Raw genomic sequence first — 18576 nt, 5'->3', positions numbered from 1 at the left:
AGCTGCTGAGCCCGATGGAGGCCGAGGTCCCGAGCAAGGCTAGCTGGCCTGGGCAGGGCTCACCCTGGCTGGATGCGGGCGGCCAGCAGTGCTGCCCGGCCAGATACTCCACGTCGTCCAGGGCGATGGGCCCCAGGGCCGGCTGGCCGCTTAGAGTGGCTTCAAACACGATCTGACGAGGAGGGAGAAGGGGTTGCGTGCGCTGGAGGAGGACGGCCCTGCCTGAGGCCTCCGGTCTCCAGCTCTGGGCCGCCGGGCCTCACCTGGAATTCCTCGGCACTGGCCACCTCCACCCGTCCTTCCAGCCACTGGTGCCGCAGGGGCCCGCCCGTGCTCCACACGGTCAGCTGGCCCCGCTCACTGTTGAGGAGCACCCGCAGCTCACCCTTGTCTGCAAGCAGGGGGCCAGGGCGGGTCAGTGCCCCAAGCCTGTGGGGCACGGCTGCCCCCGGCCCCGGCTCCTTCCTCTACCCAGGCGCTGGCGGCCCGGCCCCACTCACAGAAGTGCTCTGGAAAGCCCATGTGGTACCAGAAGCGGAGGCAGGAGGCCTTGGTGGCAGGCAGAGGCTGGCTGCGCAGCCAGGCTGCCCGGCCCCCTGGGCCCAGTACGCCCGTTTCAAAGAGAACGAAGTGGCCTGGAAATGACAGAGGGCAGGGCTCCGGACTAAGTGGATGGAGTTGACCCCACCGACCCGTGACCTTTGAGTGCGATGGGAGCCTGGATGGGCTGGGCTGGTGGGCCCCCTTCCCAGCTCAGACCCACCTGCTTCTGTGCCCAGAGTGTGGTCCACAGGGGGCTGGGGGTAGCGAGAAGGTGTGGCCCCACTGCTCCAGTCCCAGCTATACCCTCCCAGGCCGGGCCAGGGCAGATGGCTCCAGCCACACAGGCCAGCCTCAAAGTCACAGGAAGCTGCAAGAGACCCGGGCAGGTGAGCAGGGCTGCCCCCACTCCCCCTCTCTATTCCGGGGGCATCCCCGCTGCTGGGACCGGGGCCTGGGCCAGGCATCTTGGGGTTGGCATGGAGCTGGTACCGGCCATGAGTCCTAGCAGGTGCCGGGCCCAGGCCGGGGGCTCCCCACCTGGCCGGGGGCAGGGCCCGTCCTGGAGCAGCAGGTCGTCCAGCGCAACATAGGAGTGCTCCACGCCGGTGGCCACCGCTTCAAACACCACCTGGGCAGACACAGGGCAGGGTCGCCTCGCGCAGTCTGGACAGCCCTCGAAGGTGAGAAGGCCAGCTGCCCCCACACTCACCCGCCAGGCCCTCTCGGCCTGCACGTCCACACTTCCCAGGCGCCAGGCAAACCCTCCGTGGGCACTGACGCTGAGCACCTGACGCCTCTCGGCCTCCTCCACGTGGACCTGCAGGGTGCCTGCCACACCGCGTGGCCAGCCTCGGTCAGCAGCGGCGGGGAGGGAACGGCCGCTCGGGGGCTCCCGGGCAGCCTGGGCATGGGGGCCTGGGGAGACCCTGCAGCCCCTCACCTGGGTTTCTGAGGCTCAGGTGGTACCAGAAGGTCAGGCAGGCAGGCTGGGCCAGAGGCTGGTGCTCCTCTGAGGTCAGGGAGGCCACGTGGCCACGGGGCAGGGCCTGTGGGCTCGTGTCCACCACCATGTAGTGCCCTGGGAGGTGCCAATGTCAGCCTGCGTCTGACTCCCCCTGCCTCCCCCCTCCTCACCCCTGCCGCGTACCCTGAGCCGTCTCTGTGGTGTGGTCAGTGCGGGGGCCCCAGGAGGCGTGGCCCGTGGCATTGGCCTGGCGTGTCCAGAGGCCTCGGCCCCCGCTGGAGAAGCCACAGGCCGAGTCCTCGAAGGAGCACTGCCTGGGGGCCCAGCAGGGCCCGGGCCGCACGGCCACGTCGTCCAGCGCCATGGTGCCGTGGTAGCCATCACGGAGGCCCTCGAACACCAGCTGGGGGCAGAGGCCGTCAGCGGCTGGGGGCCTGGCCCGCCCGCCCGCCCCGCCCGGCGTGGGGCCTCACCTGGTACTTGGCGCCGGAGCCCGGCTGGTGGTGCAGGGTGGCCCAGGCCTCGAGCCAGCGGTTGCCGTGGGCGCCGGTTCGCGACCACAGGACGGTTTCTGCCTCTCCTTCTCGCCTCACTGCCAGGCGCAGTGTCCCTAGACGCAGGGGAGGGTAGGAGGGGACCAGAGCCCCACTCCTGGTGGCTTCCCACCCCTCCTCGGGGGCTCTGGAGAGACAGAACGGGGAGCCCCTGCCCAGCCCCAAGGTCACTCACCGATCTGGGGCCCGTGGAGGTGGTACCAGAAGGAGAGACACTCCTGAGGGGCTGCTGGGGCCTGGGGCTGGGTGAGCAGGTGGGCACCAGGGCCCCGGGCCGGGGGGTCCGTGGGGTCCAGGAGCAAGAAGTAGCCTGCCGTGGGGACACAGGGCTGAGCTGCAGAGATGCCAGCGTCCGGGAGGGTCTTGGCCCGAGGTGGGCGCGCTCCCCTCCCCCGCCGAGTCTGAGAGCTGCTCCCCGGGCTTGGGGTGCCCCCACGCTACCTTGGCCCGTGGTGTGGTCGTACCCGGGGCCACGGCTCTGGATTCGGCGCCAGTGGGCATCTGTGAGGTGGCCGCTGTGCCAGCCGCAAGTGTCCCGCTCAAAGTTACAGGAGACCTCTGAGGGTGGGGCGGGGGGGGGGTCAGCACACCCCAGCACCGCGGCCCCTCTGAGTCCTGAGAGGGTGGAGACTTGTCCTCTGGGGGGGGCCCCCGGGGGTCCCTCTAGGTGGTCTGGGTGGGAGGCCCCTGGGTAGGGACTGGGGACCTGAGTCCTTCTCAGTGGCAGTCACGGGGCTGCAATCCTTCAAGGCCACATCGTCCACTCCAGCGCCCTGCTGGCCAGGGCCGTCCAAGTCCACCAGGCCAACAAACTCCAGCTTCATAAATAGCACAAGGGAGGCGGCTATTAAGTCAGGGCTGGCTCGGTGAACCCCCTGCCCCCCAGGCTGTACTCCTCACCCGGAAAGGCCGGCGGCGTGCCCCAAGAAGGACCGTGTCCACCTTCCAGCCCCTGCTGCTGCTTGGGGCCTGCCACACCAGCTCACGGCTGCTGCCGTCCACCACGACCAGGGCCAGGAAGCCTGGCCCAGGGGGTCACCGTGGGTCCACCTGGCCCGCCCCACCGCCACCCTCCCACAGGGCGCATCGGGGAGCTCTTGTCAGCCTCAGGGCGGTACCTTGGGGGTAACTGTGGAAATAGTAAGCCATGCGGAGCTCACAGCGGGGGCCCGAGGGGCCCAGGGGAGGAGTGAGGACCCGGGCCTCCGCCGCCGGCTGTCCCCAGGCCCTCTGCAAGGACAGGAAGTGCCCTGAGGAAGAGCGAGGCCTCTGAGAGCCAGTTCCTGCCAGGGACCCCCGACGCAGACACATGCCCTAGTGCGAAGAGGCGGAGCAGGGAGCCCTCTGTGGGCACGGTGCGCGGCCATGGGCCTCACCAGCAGCAGCCGAGCTGGCATCCGAGCCAGGGTCTCTGCTCTCTTGGGCGCGGAGACGCCCCCACTGCAGCCGCCCCACGCTGGCATCCTCCCAGCCCCCGGCCGTGGGGGGCTCAAAGTCCGTGCTGCCTGGAACGGTAGCCCGCGCTGAGGGGCAGCGGGGAGGGTACGGACCAAGAGGGCCCCACCTCTCCCCGGCTCCAGCCGCCCCTCACCACATTCCTGCTCATCCTCGCCCCCCTGGCACTGTTGCTGGAAGTCACAGAGCTGCTCCGGGGGGACACACAGGTTCCCACAGGAAAGATGTCCTGGCTCGCAGAAGTCCTGAGGCTGGGGGACGGGGGCCCAGAGCCCAGCAGGCGGGCTGGACCCCTCTGTGGGGGCAGAACAGGGCTCAGGCAGGCAGGGGTGGCGCTTCTCCGGGGAGGGGAGGGGCTCGGCAGGCCCACCTGGGACTGGCTGGCAGTGGTCCGACAGGATGAGGTCATCCAGGCTCACGACGCCGCCCGGGCCCGTGTGCCCAGTGAGCAGGATCTGAGGGCGCAGGGGGCTCAGGGCGTGCCCTAGCACCCTTCTATCCTGCCCAGGTCGGCTCCCTCCAGCCTCCCTCTCCCTGCCTCGTACTTTCCATGTCACTGGACACCCTCTCTGGTCACCGCCCCCCACACGGCCCTGCAAGAGGGGCTGTGAAAGTGACCGCTCCTTCCCTGGGGCGTCCTCCCGGAGCTCACCAACAAGCAAACCAGCTTCCTGCTGAGGCGGCCTGGAGCGATGGGGCCAGCCCCCGAGCTCCCCTGCCCCACCTGTGGGGGCCCTCCAGACCTCCCACGTGCCCCCCCATCCCGGCCACTGCTCTCTCCAGCCTCACCCGGAAGGGGTGCTCGCTCTGGATGTCGACCCTGTCTCGGACCCAGGCGGCCCCCAGCTCCCCATGGCGCCTGCGCAGCAGGACGGGGCCCTGGGGGGAGCCCGGGCTCCGAGTCTGCAGGAACAGCTGAAGGTAGCCATCCTCGGACCCATGCAGGTAGTGATAGAAGATTAACTGAGAAGAAGCCGAGGAAGGTCAGGGAGACCCGCGAGCCTGGGCCCCCGGGACAGGCCACCCTGTGTCCCCCACCCGCCTCACCGAGCAGTTGCGGGCGCCTGAGGCTTGGAACTCGGGGCTGGAAAGGACAGCGGGGGCACTGGGCTCGGCCACGGAGACCAGGAAGGAGCCTGGGGAGAGACAGGTGTGGGCCGGGCTGGCGGGACTGTGGTGGGTGTGGACCAGTGTCCCCGGCGGGCCTCACCGTGCGCACTGTTCCGGCTGTGGTCGCGGTGCGGCCAGGCTCGTGGCCTGGCACTGGCACTGTGGTTCCGGGCCCAGCCCTCCGAGTGGTTCCACGGGCCCAGGCCCGTCTCAAAGTCCGTGGCTGTGTAGTGGCCTGGGCGGGGGGGGGGGGGGCGGGGTGTGCTCAGACTGCCAGCAGGGCCTCTCTGCCCGCCCTATGCCCCACGCCCCACCACGTTCTCTGGATGGTCCATAGCAGCCCCTCCAGCTCACGGCAGGCCGGTGCGTCCTCGTCTGAGCCGTCCCCACAGTTGTCCTCCCCGTCACATAGCTGGTGGGGCTCCACACAGGCCATGTTCTGGCAATGGTGATGCCCCAGGGGGCAGTGTGCCTGGGGAGCTGAGATGGGGGAGGGGCAGCCCATCACAGTGACCCCAAACCTTGGGGCCGGGGCAGCTGGGGGAGAGGCTCAAAACCATCTGAGTTGGGAGTGAGCAGGTGAGGGGCTCCTGCTAACCGCCCCCCCAGGTGTGGGTCCATGGCAGGGGGGCCTTACTGGGCAGCCCACAGCCCCTGAAGACCACGTCGTCCAAGGCCACGGTGCCCCTGTGGGTGGCATTTCGAGTGGCAGAGAAGGTCACCTGAAAAGAGTGGGGTCCTTAGGACTTACGTCCGGGCTCAGACCCTCCCTGCTGCCCCCAGCACCCAGACCACTCCCAGCTTACCCGGAAGTCGTCCTGGATACGGCCAGTGGCCACCACCAGCTCCTGCCAGCCTGGGCCCCAGGGCCCGGAGCTCTGCCACAGGGTCAAGGTCTCGGCCCTGTGGGTCAGCTCTAGCCGCAGCTCAGCCACATCTGGAATGGGGGGGTCCTGGGGTGGCTCAGGCCCCAGGGCTTCCCCCAGCCTGCTGGCTGTGCCCTGCCCTAGGACGCTTGTCCCTCCTATGGGGTGATCTCTCAGGCTCTGCAGCCGCCCTCCTTCCTTTTGGGTCTCTCCCCTCAGGACCCGCCACCCGGCAGCGGGGTCCTGGGCACCCACCTCCAGACGCCGCGTGGTACCAGAGCCTCAGCTCACAGGTGGGGGCTGCGTTGTGCAGGATTGGGGAGCGCACGGCTGCGGTGGAGGCCTCTTTCCCACGGTGGGTGCCAACAGCCATGTACCAGCCTGGCCCAGCAGAGAGGTCAGGACATGGGGCCGGGAGTAGAGGGGAGGGGGCATCACGGAGACCCGCCCGGCCTCACCAAGGTCCGTGCCGAGAGTGTGGTCTGAGCGCGGCCCCAGAGCCTCCAGGGCAGCTCCCGCCCGGTCTCGAAGCCAGCTGTAGCCTGAGGTGCTGATGTCCTGCCAGCCGCAGGAGTCCTGCTCGAAGTCGCAGGCGAAGGGGGCGCCCAGGGCGGGCGAGGCTCCGTGGTAACCTGGAGAGCGGGAGGTCAGCGGCCGCCTGCAGAGGGTGGGCCTGCCTGCCCCCTGCCCAGCCCCAGTTTACCACACTGGGTCTCCTCGGAGCAGCCTGGACAGTCACACACGAAGTTGCACGTGGCCTCGCGGGGGACCCTGCAGTTGTTGGGGATCCAGGCCCAGCCTGGGGGCCCAGCTGCTAGCAGAGAGATAGCCAGGTGGCTGGAGGCAGGGTGACCTCCCACTCCCAGGCAACCCACAACGTTGTTCTCCTGCTTTGGGGCCCGGGGCCAAGAGGTCAGGTGGGGAGGGGGCTGGGTCCTGTCACCCGGGGCTCCCAGTCGGGGCCAGGCAGAGTACATCTGGCCTGGGAGAGGGTGGCTGCATGGTGGGATGGCGGTGGGTATGTGAGTATGGGACCAAGGGCCCCTACCATGGGACAGCCCCCCAGGAGGGGAGCCGGAGCCCAATAAGGAACGGGAGGGGCTGCCAGGAGGGTGCCCCTGCCCCCTCCTCAGGCTCCATTTGGTCTAAGAGTGGTGGACTAGGGTCTTGCCTTGGGACCTGTGGACTTTGGGGGCCGGAGGAAGCAGAATTCTTGCCCCTTTCCCAACGGCTTGTCTTGCCAACCCCCCCCCGCCGCAAGTTCACCCAGGGCCTTGCACCCCTCCTCCCCTGCAGGCCTGGCACCTGTGCCCATGGCTGACCCTGCTTCAGCAGCCAGATCCGACAACTCACCCACGAGCAGGACCAGGGCAGGCAGGAGGTGGCCGGGCAGAGGCATGGCCGGGCCGGGGGGAGCGAACGGTGTGCGCGCTAGGCGGCCTGTGGCTATTTTGCCCAGTTATCTGTCTGTGGCCCCACAGGCTGACTCTGCCCCAACTGGAGAGTGGGGCCTTGGCCCCTTCTGTACCCACGGCCCGTCAGCAGGCCCCACCCCGTGCTGATGAGGATGAACATCCGGCTGTAAAAGTGTCCAGGAGAGGGGCCCCTGGCCCAGGTCGCCTCCCACCCGCCCGGCTCCCTCAGACCAAAGGTCGGGCCGCAGTCGTCGTGCCCACCGCTGCCCAGCCCTGCCTGGTGGAGGCCCGGTGGGGGAGGCGCTGCGGTGACCCCGTCAGGCTCTGGGGTCCCCCAGAGCTCGGAGCAGGACCCCCACATGTGCACACCATGCCCCCCGGCCCCCTGCCCCAAGCAACCAGGGGCTTCATCCTTCTCTGGAGCCCAGTCTGTGGCTTCCAGTTGGCTTATTCAAGGCTAAATGACAATCACTTATCCAAGAACCATTCTGGGCAGTGCGGCTGGGGGCTGCCAGGCACACACCCCAGGGTCTGACTGCCACTGACCACGGTGGGACCTCCGGAGCTTGCCTTACCGGACCTGTCTCCTCATCAGTGGCATGTGGTCACAATAGCGCCTGCCTGGAGCGGTGACCGGGAGGCTCCCGTGAGCTCACAGAAGGCACGCACCACGAGATGGCACCCATGCTCACGGGGAGCCACAGGACAGCCGCTCAGCCGTGCCTGGCTCTCCCCTCCCCCATACTACATCCACTTGCCACAGCTGGTCCCCCACAGCCCTGCACTGGGAGGAGGGGAGGGGGTCCTGGGAAGGGGGCTCCCAGCTCCAAGTCTGAAGCCTCAGCCGTTTACTTTGAGCAGGGGCCTGTGGCTGTGGGTCAGGTGCCGTGGGACCTGGTCTTGGAAGGGGTCCTGGGTCACGTCACATGTGACCTCCAACAGCAGATCACGCGGGAACACTGGTATCAGCTGGCCCCGAGGGACCCGTGCTACTTCCTTGCTCAAGGGCTCGAAGAGCCTCCTCCCAGATGTCCTTGGACATAGGAGCCATATGGAGGAGCAATCAGGCCATAAATGGGGGCAGCGGCGCAGGGGCCCCCTTATCAGACCGCAAAGGGCTGACTGTGCATTGCCACTCCCTGGGGCCCCCAGATGTGGAGCCGGGTGTGGGGCAGCCAGCAGGGGCCCCGCTGTTTCCAGGGCCACCCCCGGCTCTCTGCCACCCACCCCCTCTAGTCAGGGGTCCCCAGGGGTGACCGGGAAGCAGAAAAATCAAGACACACAGCATCTGGGGAACAGCAGGGGTGATAACATTTTTAATTCCTGTGGGTGAGGTAAACCGGGGCACTTGGGCCAGGCTGGTGTTGGTCTCCAGCGCCTGGCCAGGGGGTACAGCTGGCCCCTTGGGCAGGCCTCAGTAGCCGTCATCGGCCCAGGTGACCTCGTAGTCAGGGTACACGGCTTTGATCTTCTCAGTGGAGACAGAGTGTTGGGCACGACCATAACCCTGAAGAGAGAAGCCAATCTTACAGCCCCATCCTGGCTCTGGGCGTCCATCAGCAGCAAAACCCAGGAGCTGGCTTGGGGAGGGGTCCCCGGGTAGAGCCACACGGGGCCATCCCTCCCTGATTGCCCCAGGGAGCTCTCCTGAGGAAAGGTGGCTGCCAAGGTGAGCAGTCCTTGAGGGTGGGCCCTGGGCTAGAGGGCTGTCCCAGGTGCCAAGAGAGACGGGGTAACGACCGCGGCTTGGAGAAGGCAGAGGGAGGGGCTTCTGAGCTTCACCCCAAAACTGACTGCCTCCAAGAGCTGGAGGGCAGTGATGGCCCAGCCAGGCCTGGTGTAGGAACAGGACATGGCCCCCTGTGGCTGGGGGGGGCAGGCAGGGGCCTCCCTCCCACCCCACGTGGGAAATGGGCAAGCCACTGGAGGGAGGGGTCTGCAGCTGAGACAGCCCAGAGAACCCCCAGCACTGCAGGCCTCCGGGGTGCAGGGCAGCGAGTGCTTGTGAGAGCTGGTCTCTCAACCCCCGACCCGGGCTGTGGGCTCACCATGGAGTAGCCATACACGTGGATCTTCTTGTCTTGGCTCTGGTGGGAGATGCGCCCGCCTCCCAGGCACTCACAACTATAGCCCTTCTTCTGCATCTCGCCCGATACCTTGTCATAGATGTCAGCTGGGACAGGGAAGGTAGCTCAGCACCGGCCATGGCCCTCGGAGGCCCAGGGCATCTGAAGCTCCAGCTCTGAGCAGCTCCTTCTGCAGGAGAGGAGCCCCTCCAGGCTGGGACGCCATGAGAGGGAGGAAGGCGTGCACCCGGGCAAGAGCGCTGGGACTAGGAGACAGGGGTCGGGCCATGGCAGCCCCTTGCCCTCCAGGACCCTGATTCCCTGAGCCAGCCCAGATTCAGACCTGGTACAGGATCGTCTCTCGCCACGCCCCTAAGCCCCGCCCCCGACCCAACCACGCCCCTTAGCCGATTGACCCCGCCCCGGCCCTCAGCCCCGCCCCGAAAACGCCCTCCGGCTCCGCCCTCACCATGGTACTCGGCCCACTTGTAGCCGCGCACGATCTCCTTGCTCTCCCCGGCCGGGGCCTCGGACGGTGGCGCCGAATGAACTCGAATCAGCACGTACTTGAAGACGCCGTCGGAATCGATGTCCACATCGGCGATCTGGGCGAGGTCCGCCGCCGCCATGTTCCCCACAGCCCGCCCGCCCCTGCAGACCGCGGCCCTTCCCCCAGCGATCCCGGGTTGAGTCAACCGTGCAAGAGGCGGGCTCTAGGAGTCCGTGACCAATCGCGCGGGGGCATGCTGCTCGAGCCCAGAGCCTCAACCAATCGTGCCGCCCACCTGCGGCACAGACTGGCCAATGGCAATCAAGCTCCTTGCACGCTGAGACCACGCCGGTCCCCCTTAAAGGGGAACAGGGAACTGGGAACCGGGAATGGGTGGTGATTAAATCCAGCCAACAGAGCAGTTCCTTTTTAGCGGGGTCTGGGAGGCGGAGTGGGCAGCGGGGACGGTGGCGGGCTCCTTTGGAGGGGGTTTGGCGGCCCGTGAGACCCAAGGGACACGCACCGGTCCTGATCTCTCCTCCTCGTCCCCTCACCCTCATGTCCCAAGGCCGCCTCCTCGTCATCCCACCGCGTCCCGAGTCCTCTCTCAGCGTCCTCCCACCGCATCCCAAGGCCCCCTCCCCGTCCCCCACCGGGTCCCAAGGTCCTCCTCCCTGTCCTTCCACCGTGTCCCAAGGCCTCCTCCCCGTCCCCCACCGGGTCCCAAGGCCTCCTCCTCGTCCCCCACAGTGTCCCAAGGTCTCCTCCCCGTCCCCCAACGCGTCCAAAGGCCCTCCTCCTTGTCCTTTCACCGAGTCCCAAGGACCTCCGTACCCCACAGAGTCCCAAGTCCCTCCTCCCCGTCCCCCACAGAGTCCCAAGGCCCTCCTCTCCGTCCCCCACCGCATCCCAAGGCCCTCTGCCCCGTCCCCCACCGCGTCCCAAGGCCTCCTCCTTGTCCTCCCACCTCATCCCAAGGCCCTCTTCCTTTCCCTCCCTCACCCGCCCAGCCGGGCCCAGCCGGTCGGAGGTCCTCCGTCCAAGTCCCACCCACAATTCCCCCACCCCCAAAGAGGAAGCAATGTCTAATTTGAGTTCTGTTTTACTTGGTTGGAAAGCGTTCGCCCCCTGGAAATAATCCCGGTCCAGGGTCATTCCTGGCCAGCCAGCCCTCAGGCGTTGGGCGGAAAGCTGAGGTCCCGGGGGGAAGGGGCGGGGCGGCCGGACTTGGGAGGCCGCGAAGGCGGGTGGGGTGAGCGGGGCGCGTGGCGGCTGCAAACGCGCTAGGCCAAGGCGGGCGCGCAGGCGTTGGGGGGATGGGCGGGAGTGCACGGGGCGGGGGCGAGAGCCGGGAATAGAGGTGTGGGGGACGTTCACCATTCAATTGATGTCCTCTCCTGGCCGCGATGGGGAGTGCCGGGAGTCCAGGAGGGCTCTTGCGAGGCCCGGCCTAGTTCCCTCTCAGGGTCACTCGCTCTTAATGAGCGAGGGCCGTGGACCAATGCATGTGCGCTCCGGGGACCGGAGCCTGGCCGCCAGCCTCGTGTCTCCAGCCCACAGCATAGGGCAAGGCCAGAGCAAGCACGCGAGGCCGTTCGTGTAGTCATACCCCCACCCCTCCAGTGGACCCCGCCCTGGTCAACTAGCTCGCTCCGGCACCCGCTCCCAACTGGGAACGTCCAATCTTTTTTGTCCCCCCCTACGTTAGCGGGTAGGAGCCCCTTCTGGACCGCCTATACGTTCCCTCCCGCTCATCCACCCCATGCATCTGCTTCCCTCCTCCCACTCTATCCTGGCACCCACCTAGGGGCCTCCTGTCGGTGTTGGGCAGATAGTCTGACTCACGCCCTGCCGGGACTCAGCTCTGGGATGGATCCTGCCAGCGTCCACACCCACGTCCTCTTTTCCCCTCCCAGGTACCCCCTCCATTGCTGCTTCCCCCAAACCCTCCTGCAGGGCCCGTGTCAGGGCGGCCGGAGGACGGGGAGCGCCGCCAATGTGCGGGCTCGGGGTCCAGCTGTGCTCTCTCTAGCCGGGGCTTGAGCCAGCGGGAACGGGCCGTGCAGGGCTCCCACCAGCCTTGTCTGCTCGGGACACGAACACACCGGGGCTAGTCAGGGTGTCCTCCAGAGAGGAACGGCCTCGGAGCAGGACGCACCCCAAGCCACAGGAAAGGGGTGGGGGCATGTTAAAGGGACGGGACTAGGCTTTGGTCAACCCGGGCTCCTGGATCAGGGCAAACCAGGGTTGGGGAGGTTCCAGGGAGGCCTTGTGGACGTCAGGAAGTGGGCTAACCGGATCTTTGCGGTGGGGTCTGCAGTAGTGACCCGTCCTCTTGAAGGCAGGGCCGGGCGGTCCTCAGGCCCACCCCGCCTCCCAGCGGGGAGCACCAAGGGGCCCGAGGACCGGCCTCCGCGGAGGCCCCAGGGCTAGCTGGGGGAGGGGGAGGGAAGGGCGGGGCCTGCTCACTCCAAAGGGCGGGGTCTGGGCGGAGCTTGTGGCGAACAGGTGGAAAACTCGGGGGAGCACGGCCGGGCCTGAGGGGCTGGGCGGGGCTCCCGGTGGGCTGGGCGGGGTCTGAGTAGGCAGGCAGAGCTCGGGGGCAGGCCCCAGGTGGACTGCGCGGGCCCTGAGAGGGCTGTGCGGGCTCGTAGTGGGCGTTGGAGCGTTGGATGGACTGGGCGGTCGGTGTCTGAGTAGACTGGGCGCAGCTCGGGGGTGGGCCCTACGTGGACTGGGCGGGGTCGGAGTGGGCGGGCCCTGAGCGGGCTGGGCGGAGCCCGGGCGCGACCCCGCGGCTCACATGATGTCGTCCAGCAGGTTGGCACTGGCCACCCAGTCCAGCGCGCGTGGCTCGGAGGCAGCCATGATCATGCACATGAAAGGGCGGCCGGTGCGCCTGTCCGTGGGGTAGATGGTGGTGGGCGTGAAACGCCGGTTGGCCTCGACGAACTCGCAGAGCTGTTCGTAGACGCGCGGGTACTCGTGGCGCAGGAAGACGCCGCGCAGCCGCAGCTCCCGCTGGATGTGGATGAAGGCCACCTCGCGCGCGCGCCGGCCTGCTTCGCCCTCTTGGTCCAGGCCCGCCGTGCCGGGCGGCGGAGTCAGGATCAGCGTCTCCATGTCGGGCTCGCGACCCCGAGCCGGGGGCGGACGCGCCGGGCTGCCGGCCGCCAGCGCCACCTTGGCGAACTTGCGTACCGTGGGCCCGGCACTGCGCGGCGCGGGCGCAGGCCGGGCGGAGGCGCCGGGGGGCGCGGCGCCGGGGCCCACGGCCACCGACACACTGAGCAAGAAGCACTCGGCCGGCTCGTAGAGGCGCCCGGCGGCCGCCAGCTCGCGCGCATAGCTGCCCAGGGGCGCCGCGTGCGTGGCCAGCTCGCGCAGAGACAGGTAGGTGGGCGACAGCAGCAGGCCCTCGAGGCCGAAGCGCAGGAAGTTGTCTGCAGAGCCCGGACTCGGGAAGCCCAGGAAGAGCACGCCGCGACCGCGCGACAAGAAGCCGACCCGCGCGATGCGCGAGAAGGCGCGGTGCACCGGGCCGCTGTCCCGGCAGAACTGCAGCACGTGGCGGCACACGCTGCCCACGCGGCCGTACACGCAGCGCGCCTTGTGCGCGTCCCAGTCTTCGCGGCGGCACAGGCGCGAGCAGTAGTAGGTGTAGCAGCTGTGGCAGGACTTGAAGTAGAGGCAGGCGTTGAACATGGTCTCGGTGCGCCGGCAGCGCGCGTTGGAGCATGTCATCAGGTCGTCCTCGTCGGCGCTGGGCTCCGGGGACCCGTCGGCCGCCTGCCCCGGGCCCGCGGGCTCCTCGGTGCTGCCGGCCGACGCGGGTGGCGAGCGCGGCGCCAGCGCGGGTGCCCCGGGGCCCGCGGGCCGAGAGTCCAGCAGGCGGCGCGGCTGGCGGCGCAGGCCATCGGCCGCGGGCTCCGGGGCTTGGCCGGCCGGGGGCCGAGAGTCGATGACCAGGTCGGTGATGAGTTCGTCCAGTTGCTCGAGGCTGCGCTGGCGGCCACCAGTGGGGCCTTCGGGGGCGGCGGGCGGAGACCGCTGGGGTCGCCCCCCGGGCAGCTCCCAGCCCCTGGCAGCCGGACGCTCTGCGGCGCGCAGGTCGTTGTCGGTGATGGTGATCTCAGGTGTGACATACCAGTTGCGGCCCAGGCCCTCGCCCCCGCGGCCCTTCTCTGACAGTGACGTCTCTGACAGTGACAGCGCCGCATAGCGTCTAGGAGAGGTGGACAGGTTCACCACGACGGGTGGACGCCGGCCTTCAGGGGATGCGCCCCGCGGCTCCCGGGCCTCGCGCCCCAGCAGGTTCTCGTAGCTGCGGCCGCGGCCCAGGGGGTCCTCCCGGCGCGGCCCGGGCGCCAGGATGTTGTCCCAGGAGCGAGAGTAGTGGCGGCTGTCAGTGGCCAGCCGGGGCGGGCTGGTGCCGGTGACCCCGTGCCAAGAGGCGAGCAATGGGCCAGGGTCCGGAGGAGGCACCACCTGCAGGGTGCGGTAAGGCCGCAGGCCCCAGTCACCCCAGGCGGGGCTGCCGCGGGGGTGTGGGTAAGTCCGAGCCAGGGCATCGCGATCGCGGTACCGCCCGAAGTCCTCTGTGTAAAAGGGGCGGAGAGGGGGATGAGCCCGCAGTTCCTCGGGAGCATAGCGCGGGCCGCAGGGCGGTCCGTAGGCTCGAGCGGCCTCCACATAGTAGGAGCGGGAGGGCGGTTCCTGGACTGGGAAGGTGCGCACTTCCCCCGCGTAGTAGCCGCTGCTGCGCCTTGGACTGGGCACAGGGGGCTCCTCGGACGGGAAGGGCCTGGCATAGTAGCTGTCGAAGGGCGGCCCAGGGCTGGCCGGAAAGCCGCCAGGGTGGCCCTCGGGTTCCTCTGTGTAGAAGAATTGGGTGGGGCCTGGCGGCGTGGTGAAGGGCAGATTTCGGCGCTCTGTATAGTCCCGGGGCCCAGGCAGCGGACCGTCACAGTACAGCGCCCGGGGGTCCGCACAGTACGTGTCACTGGGGGTGGGGGTGCGCGACAGCGCCATGTGGCGAGGCCCAGGCACTGTGAGGCCATGGAACTGGGGGGCGGCGCGGGCCCAGGGCGTCGTCTCCGCGGGCCCGCAGGACCGCGAGCCCCGGGCGGTGTGCTGCAACACCGCGTCGTCGGGCTTGATGTCCAGGCGACAGCGGACGTGGGGTGCAGGCCCGGAGGGTGGCTCGGGGGGCGCGCAGCGGCCGGTGGTGGCGCAGAGGGGCGCGATGCGGCCAGGGCCGCCCCGTTGCGGCTGCAGCTTGATGGGGTGCAGCTCATTGGCGAGCGCGCGCAGCGCGGGGTACGCAGGCTCCCGGTGCGGCGATGCCTCGGCCCGCGCTGGCCGCTGGGCTTCCCGGCCGCGGCGCGGCAGCACTGGCGGCGAGGCGGGTGCGGGCGTCAGGCCCGGGGGCGCGCGGGGCGCACTCTTGGAGCGGGCGCGGCGCCGGGGCTCGCCGTCGCGGGGCCGGGCGCGCGGCGCGGCAGGCTCCGGGGGCGGCGGCTCTGTGCGGGCCTCCATGGCCGCCCCGTCCAGCGCCTCCAGGAAGTCGAAGCTGCGGCAGTGACGCTTGTTGAAAGGCGCGGGCGCAGCAGGCGGGGCCACAGAGCGCTCACATGGCGGGCGCCGCGACGCGGGCCCCGGGGCCGCCACCTTGATGTCCTGGTACACGGTCGACACCAACAGGTCCGGCGGGTCCGTGCGGGTCATCTTAAAAGAGGTCCCCAGGCTGGTGGTTGCAGCTTACTCTGCCTTGGGGGGCTTTTGGCCTGGTGGGAGATGCGGGTCAGGGTGTCCCCTCTGCAGCCCAGGCCTGGAGCCACCCCTGCGCTGACCTGACTTACCTGGGACGCCGTGGACGTAGCAGTCCTGGCTGCGGGCCTTGGCTGAGGCCGCAGGCGCTTGCTCCATGCCGGCGTCAGAAGCACCTGCAGGAGGAACCCAGGTGTCCAGCCACTCAGGTCCTGCCCCTTGCCCCAGGCCATCCTTTCAGGGCCACTTTCTGCTGGGATGGAGCCAGTCAGCCAGAAAAGCCATGCCATTGCTGTGGTTCCCGAGCTCTTGCCCCCCGGGGCCCCTATCCCTGGATGGCCCCTCTGCCCCCAGTAGTGACCACCGGACAGGTTTGGGTAGAACCCCTTTCCTGGGGCAGGAACAATGGGGGTGGTGGTCCCAGCTGCAATGACTGGATGCTCATGGGAAGCCTTATTTACAGATTGCTTTATAGGTGTTGGCCTCACAAAACCTGTTGGTGACTCAAGTCCTCTCCTAGTGCCCAGTGCATAGCAAGCCCTCCGATGGTGCTGTCTGAGGGGGAGTCCAGGGGCCCCAGCCCTAGCCAGCTCTGCACAAAGTCACTGAGCCTCCCTACCCACCTGCTGACCAGGTGGGGCATGGAGTCCCTCCCCCAGGACTGCAGTGGCAGCTGCACTGGGAATGGTCCCCTGAACCAAACTCCAGTTGGGAGGCCCCAGTGGGCACTGACATGGCCCCATCAGGTCCAGGCATGGCCCCTGGACTGACGGACTGACCTGCCCAACTCTTAGCCCTCCGTGTGGCCCAGGCCAGAATAATGCCCCACAAAGAGCATCCCTGGGCCCTAAAACCCCTGTTCCTTTGCAGAAACCTTCTCTGATCCCCAATATCTTGGGGTGGTTGAAACCCACCAAGCTTGTTGGGGTTGTCATGACAAGGACCGGAGAGCCACTCCCCAGCTTTGCAGCCTGGGCACTGCAGCTGGGAAACCAGGCACTGACTGCAGGACCACGTGGGGGCGTGAGCCACGAGCTCATGGCTGCCCCTCTTCCCCTGAGCAGCGCACCAGGCCAGGCCGCAAGCAGGGGAGGCAGGGTGGTGGGTGGGTAAAGCCCCCCCCTTGTTCACTGCTTCTCAGGAGAGGGCCCTCTCCACAACAGCTCAGGAAGGCTCCATGGCAACCTGAGGTTCCTCTGCCCCCGCAGTGGGGGCTGGGCTGGGGTCCACTCTGTGCACTGGGCTAATGTTCGGACTGGGGCCACCCGCCCCTCTGGTGCACAGGGTCTCTGGACAGGTTGGGTCGGGTCTCCAGCGATGCTGACGGCCCCCTCCTCAAACAAACTGGGAAGCATGCCCCAGGCTGAGCGAGGGCGAGCCGGGGTTTGGGCCCTCACCTGGCAGGATCTCTGGTCAGGTAGACTCTCTGTGTCCCAGGGTGCCAGGGGCTTTCTGCCCGCACGGCTGCTCTTCTGGGTCAGGGCCATGACGCCTGGTTGCCTGTCCCATCCCAGCCCTGCGCCCACCCCAGTTCCGTCCCTGTTCATAGGACTGTCCCCTTCTCACCCCCTTTCCATCCGAAGCTCAAAGCCAGGCCCGGATTGGGGGTCCAATGACAGGGCATGAGGCTCCGCCCCAGGGAGGTGACAGCCCGGCTTTGCCTCTGCTGCGGTGAGGAGCTGGACTGGGTGGCGCCCCTCCCCGAGGCCATGGGGATGGTCGGCCTTGCAGGGGTCGGAGGCCTAACGAGCCCCTCCCGCGGCCCTCCCCGCCGCACAGCCCTGCCCCCGCCCTGAGCGCCCAGAGTCGGGACCCGCTGGTGTAGCTCCGGGCTGGGCCCCCATCCTTGCGGGTGTCCCCCGCCCCGTGATAGGGCCCGTGGGGCAGCGGCCCGCGACCCCTTACCTGGGCGCTGCTTCCCCACCGCGCGCGGCCGGTGGGCTGCGCAGGCCTGCGCCCGCTCCGCCTTCCCTGCTCGGCGCTCCGCGGCGTCCCCGGCACCGGCAGAAGCTTCGAGGCAGCGGCGCGGAGGCCGCCGGCCGCTCAGTGCTGCCTCCGGTGGCGGCCGGCAGGGCTGCACTTAAAGGGGCCGTGCGGTGGGCCTGGGACCCGTGTGGCCCACCAGCTGTGTGTTGGTGCTGAGTGCCAGGTGACAAGTTCTCCCTCATTTCCAAGGTGCAGGCCTAGGGTCCAGCCGGGGTGCCCACACCCAGGGAGCACCTTGCCGGTCCTGCTAGTCCCCACCTCCAGCCGTACCCCCCCCACCCCCCCGCGCCAAGGGCAGCTGGCGGCTTGGCGGTGGCCTTGGGGCAGGGCCCTGGAGGAGCCCCAAGCTTTGGCTGGGGCTGCTGACAGCTCCCGGAATTCACACCTCCGCTGAGCCCTTGCAGGAGCAGATGGGCCGCTCCCAGCCCTGCTGGCCTCTGCGCGGCCGAGCCGGAGGTGCCAAATTCTGCGGGTACCTGGGGCCGAGTGAGGCCTGCAGCCTCCTGTCCCCAGGATGCTCAGACTCTCCTGGGCAAGGGCACACTCGTGGGCTCCCTGGGGGTCAGGGTCTAGGTGAGTGGAGGGCTGTCGCTGCCCTGGGCCGGTCTGCACGTGGTCCACTTACAAACCATGGTGACCTCCACCCTCTAGGCCTCCCAGCCCCTCCCAAACAAGATGCTGAGCCAGGGCACAGTCTGACTTGGCAGAGGGTTGAGTCATGGATGCCCTTGGCTCCAAAAGGCAGGACCTGCCCTGTCGTGGGTCCATTAGATCCAGGGCCCTGGGCAAGTTCATTTCATGTCCGCCTGATTCCCCACGTTTAGTGGGCTCCACACGGGCAGTAGATCTCGTAGGCTGTGGACTAAAGCAAGTCCCTAAGGTGTCAGCTTGGTGCCTGGCCTCCGGCCCCGTGCCATGGTTTCGTCTAGGCACAGGAAGTGGGGAAGAGGAGGCCTTCTGGACTGAGAGGGGAGGCCTGGCTACCACCCCCACCCTCCCACCGTGTGCATGGTTCTCATGGCAACTGTGGGGTGCTGGGTGGGGGCTGGGCGCTGCTGGCAGCCGGAGGGGGCGGGGTCTGCAGGGAGATGCTGGGCTGAAGGCCGACCAGGAAGGTGGCTGGGACAGGCCAGCAGAGCAGACCCGCACTTGCCGTAGGAGGGCTGGGGGCCCGCAGGTGTTCCTGGGCACAGCTGTCTAGCCCTGGCAGGACATTGTGCGGGACAATGGCTAGGTCGCCCAGCCTACACAAGACCGGACAGACGTGGGGCTGGGCCTGCCGGGAAGGCCTCTGCAGACCACCTCCCTGGGCTACGTGGGGCTGCAAGGCCTCCTATCCAGGGGCAGCTGCCTCTCTG

At 68.5% G+C, this 18576-nt stretch overlaps 3 protein-coding genes across 6 annotated transcripts in view; all 3 read right to left on the bottom strand.

Annotated features, from left to right (window-relative positions):
* The window catches only part of MAMDC4 (MAM domain containing 4), a 9712-nt gene extending 1726 nt beyond the window's left edge, over window positions 1-7986 (bottom strand). The window contains exons 1-27 of one of the 2 annotated variants that reach the window (XM_081803974.1): window positions 6846-7985; window positions 6196-6303; window positions 5951-6124; window positions 5748-5873; window positions 5433-5563; window positions 5264-5348; window positions 4981-5106; window positions 4727-4861; window positions 4564-4652; window positions 4306-4479; window positions 3887-3971; window positions 3653-3811; window positions 3438-3566; window positions 3180-3311; window positions 2962-3083; window positions 2768-2879; window positions 2503-2619; window positions 2237-2371; window positions 1981-2117; window positions 1691-1910; window positions 1484-1621; window positions 1253-1371; window positions 1081-1171; window positions 764-910; window positions 501-635; window positions 264-391; window positions 64-172 (exon numbers count right to left, since the gene is read on the bottom strand). In XM_081803974.1, coding sequence (XP_081660100.1) covers window positions 64-172; window positions 264-391; window positions 501-635; window positions 764-910; window positions 1081-1171; window positions 1253-1371; window positions 1484-1621; window positions 1691-1910; window positions 1981-2117; window positions 2237-2371; window positions 2503-2619; window positions 2768-2879; window positions 2962-3083; window positions 3180-3311; window positions 3438-3566; window positions 3653-3811; window positions 3887-3971; window positions 4306-4479; window positions 4564-4652; window positions 4727-4861; window positions 4981-5106; window positions 5264-5348; window positions 5433-5563; window positions 5748-5873; window positions 5951-6124; window positions 6196-6303; window positions 6846-6891 — 3409 coding nt within the window. In that variant the 5' untranslated portion in view covers window positions 6892-7985. Of the gene's footprint in view, window positions 1-63; window positions 173-263; window positions 392-500; window positions 636-763; window positions 911-1080; window positions 1172-1252; window positions 1372-1483; window positions 1622-1690; window positions 1911-1980; window positions 2118-2236; window positions 2372-2502; window positions 2620-2767; window positions 2880-2961; window positions 3084-3179; window positions 3312-3437; window positions 3567-3652; window positions 3972-4305; window positions 4480-4563; window positions 4653-4726; window positions 4862-4980; window positions 5107-5263; window positions 5349-5432; window positions 5564-5747; window positions 5874-5950; window positions 6125-6195; window positions 6304-6845 lie in introns of both variants that reach the window. The other variant, XM_081803973.1, reaches the window with a different exon arrangement.
* Window positions 7987-8196: 210 nt separating this feature from the next.
* On the bottom strand, window positions 8197-10078 carry PHPT1 (phosphohistidine phosphatase 1). Its single transcript, XM_006750140.3, has 3 exons — window positions 9443-10078; window positions 8956-9080; window positions 8197-8414 (listed from the first exon to the last, which is right to left on the bottom strand). Exons 1-3 carry the CDS (start codon window positions 9600-9602, stop codon window positions 8322-8324), a joined length of 378 nt encoding a protein of 125 aa, XP_006750203.1. The 5' UTR covers window positions 9603-10078; the 3' UTR covers window positions 8197-8321.
* Window positions 10079-10549: 471 nt separating this feature from the next.
* On the bottom strand, window positions 10550-18549 carry AJM1 (apical junction component 1 homolog). Of its 3 annotated transcripts, none has more exons than XM_081803975.1 (3): window positions 17138-18549; window positions 15325-15408; window positions 10550-15249 (listed from the first exon to the last, which is right to left on the bottom strand). In XM_081803975.1, the coding sequence occupies exon 3, from the start codon at window positions 15188-15190 to the stop codon at window positions 12263-12265; it is 2928 nt and encodes a 975-aa protein (XP_081660101.1). In that variant the 5' UTR covers window positions 15191-15249; window positions 15325-15408; window positions 17138-18549; the 3' UTR covers window positions 10550-12262. The 3 variants fall into 3 exon arrangements, with proteins under 3 accessions (XP_081660101.1, XP_081660103.1, XP_081660102.1); XM_081803977.1 differs by lacking the exon at window positions 17138-18549 and adding an exon at window positions 16799-17089; XM_081803976.1 differs by lacking the exon at window positions 17138-18549 and adding an exon at window positions 16630-16788.
* Between the last annotated feature and the right edge of the window lie 27 nt (window positions 18550-18576).

This window comes from Leptonychotes weddellii, chromosome 14, assembly GCF_054177405.1.
Source record: "Leptonychotes weddellii isolate Sample4059 chromosome 14, ASM5417740v2, whole genome shotgun sequence".
Lineage (NCBI taxonomy): Eukaryota > Metazoa > Chordata > Mammalia > Carnivora > Phocidae > Leptonychotes > Leptonychotes weddellii.
The sequence above is the reverse complement of the archived record's forward strand: the minus strand, read 5'-3'. Positions and strand labels throughout refer to the sequence as shown.

Bases quoted from the DNA above. Each gene is read 5' to 3' on its own strand.
- PHPT1 (XM_006750140.3), bottom strand. From the start codon at position 9,602: ATGGCGGCGGCGGACCTCGCCCAGATCGCCGATGTGGACATCGATTCC. The intron at 9,081-9,442 runs GTGAGGGCGGAG...TCCCTGTCCCAG, and splicing joins CAAGTGGGCCGAGTACCATG to CTGACATCTATGACAAGGTA. The intron at 8,415-8,955 runs GTGAGCCCACAG...TTCTCTCTTCAG, and splicing joins ACGTGTATGGCTACTCCATG to GGTTATGGTCGTGCCCAACA.
- AJM1 (XM_081803975.1), bottom strand. From the start codon at position 15,190: ATGACCCGCACGGACCCGCCGGACCTGTTGGTGTCGACCGTGTACCAG.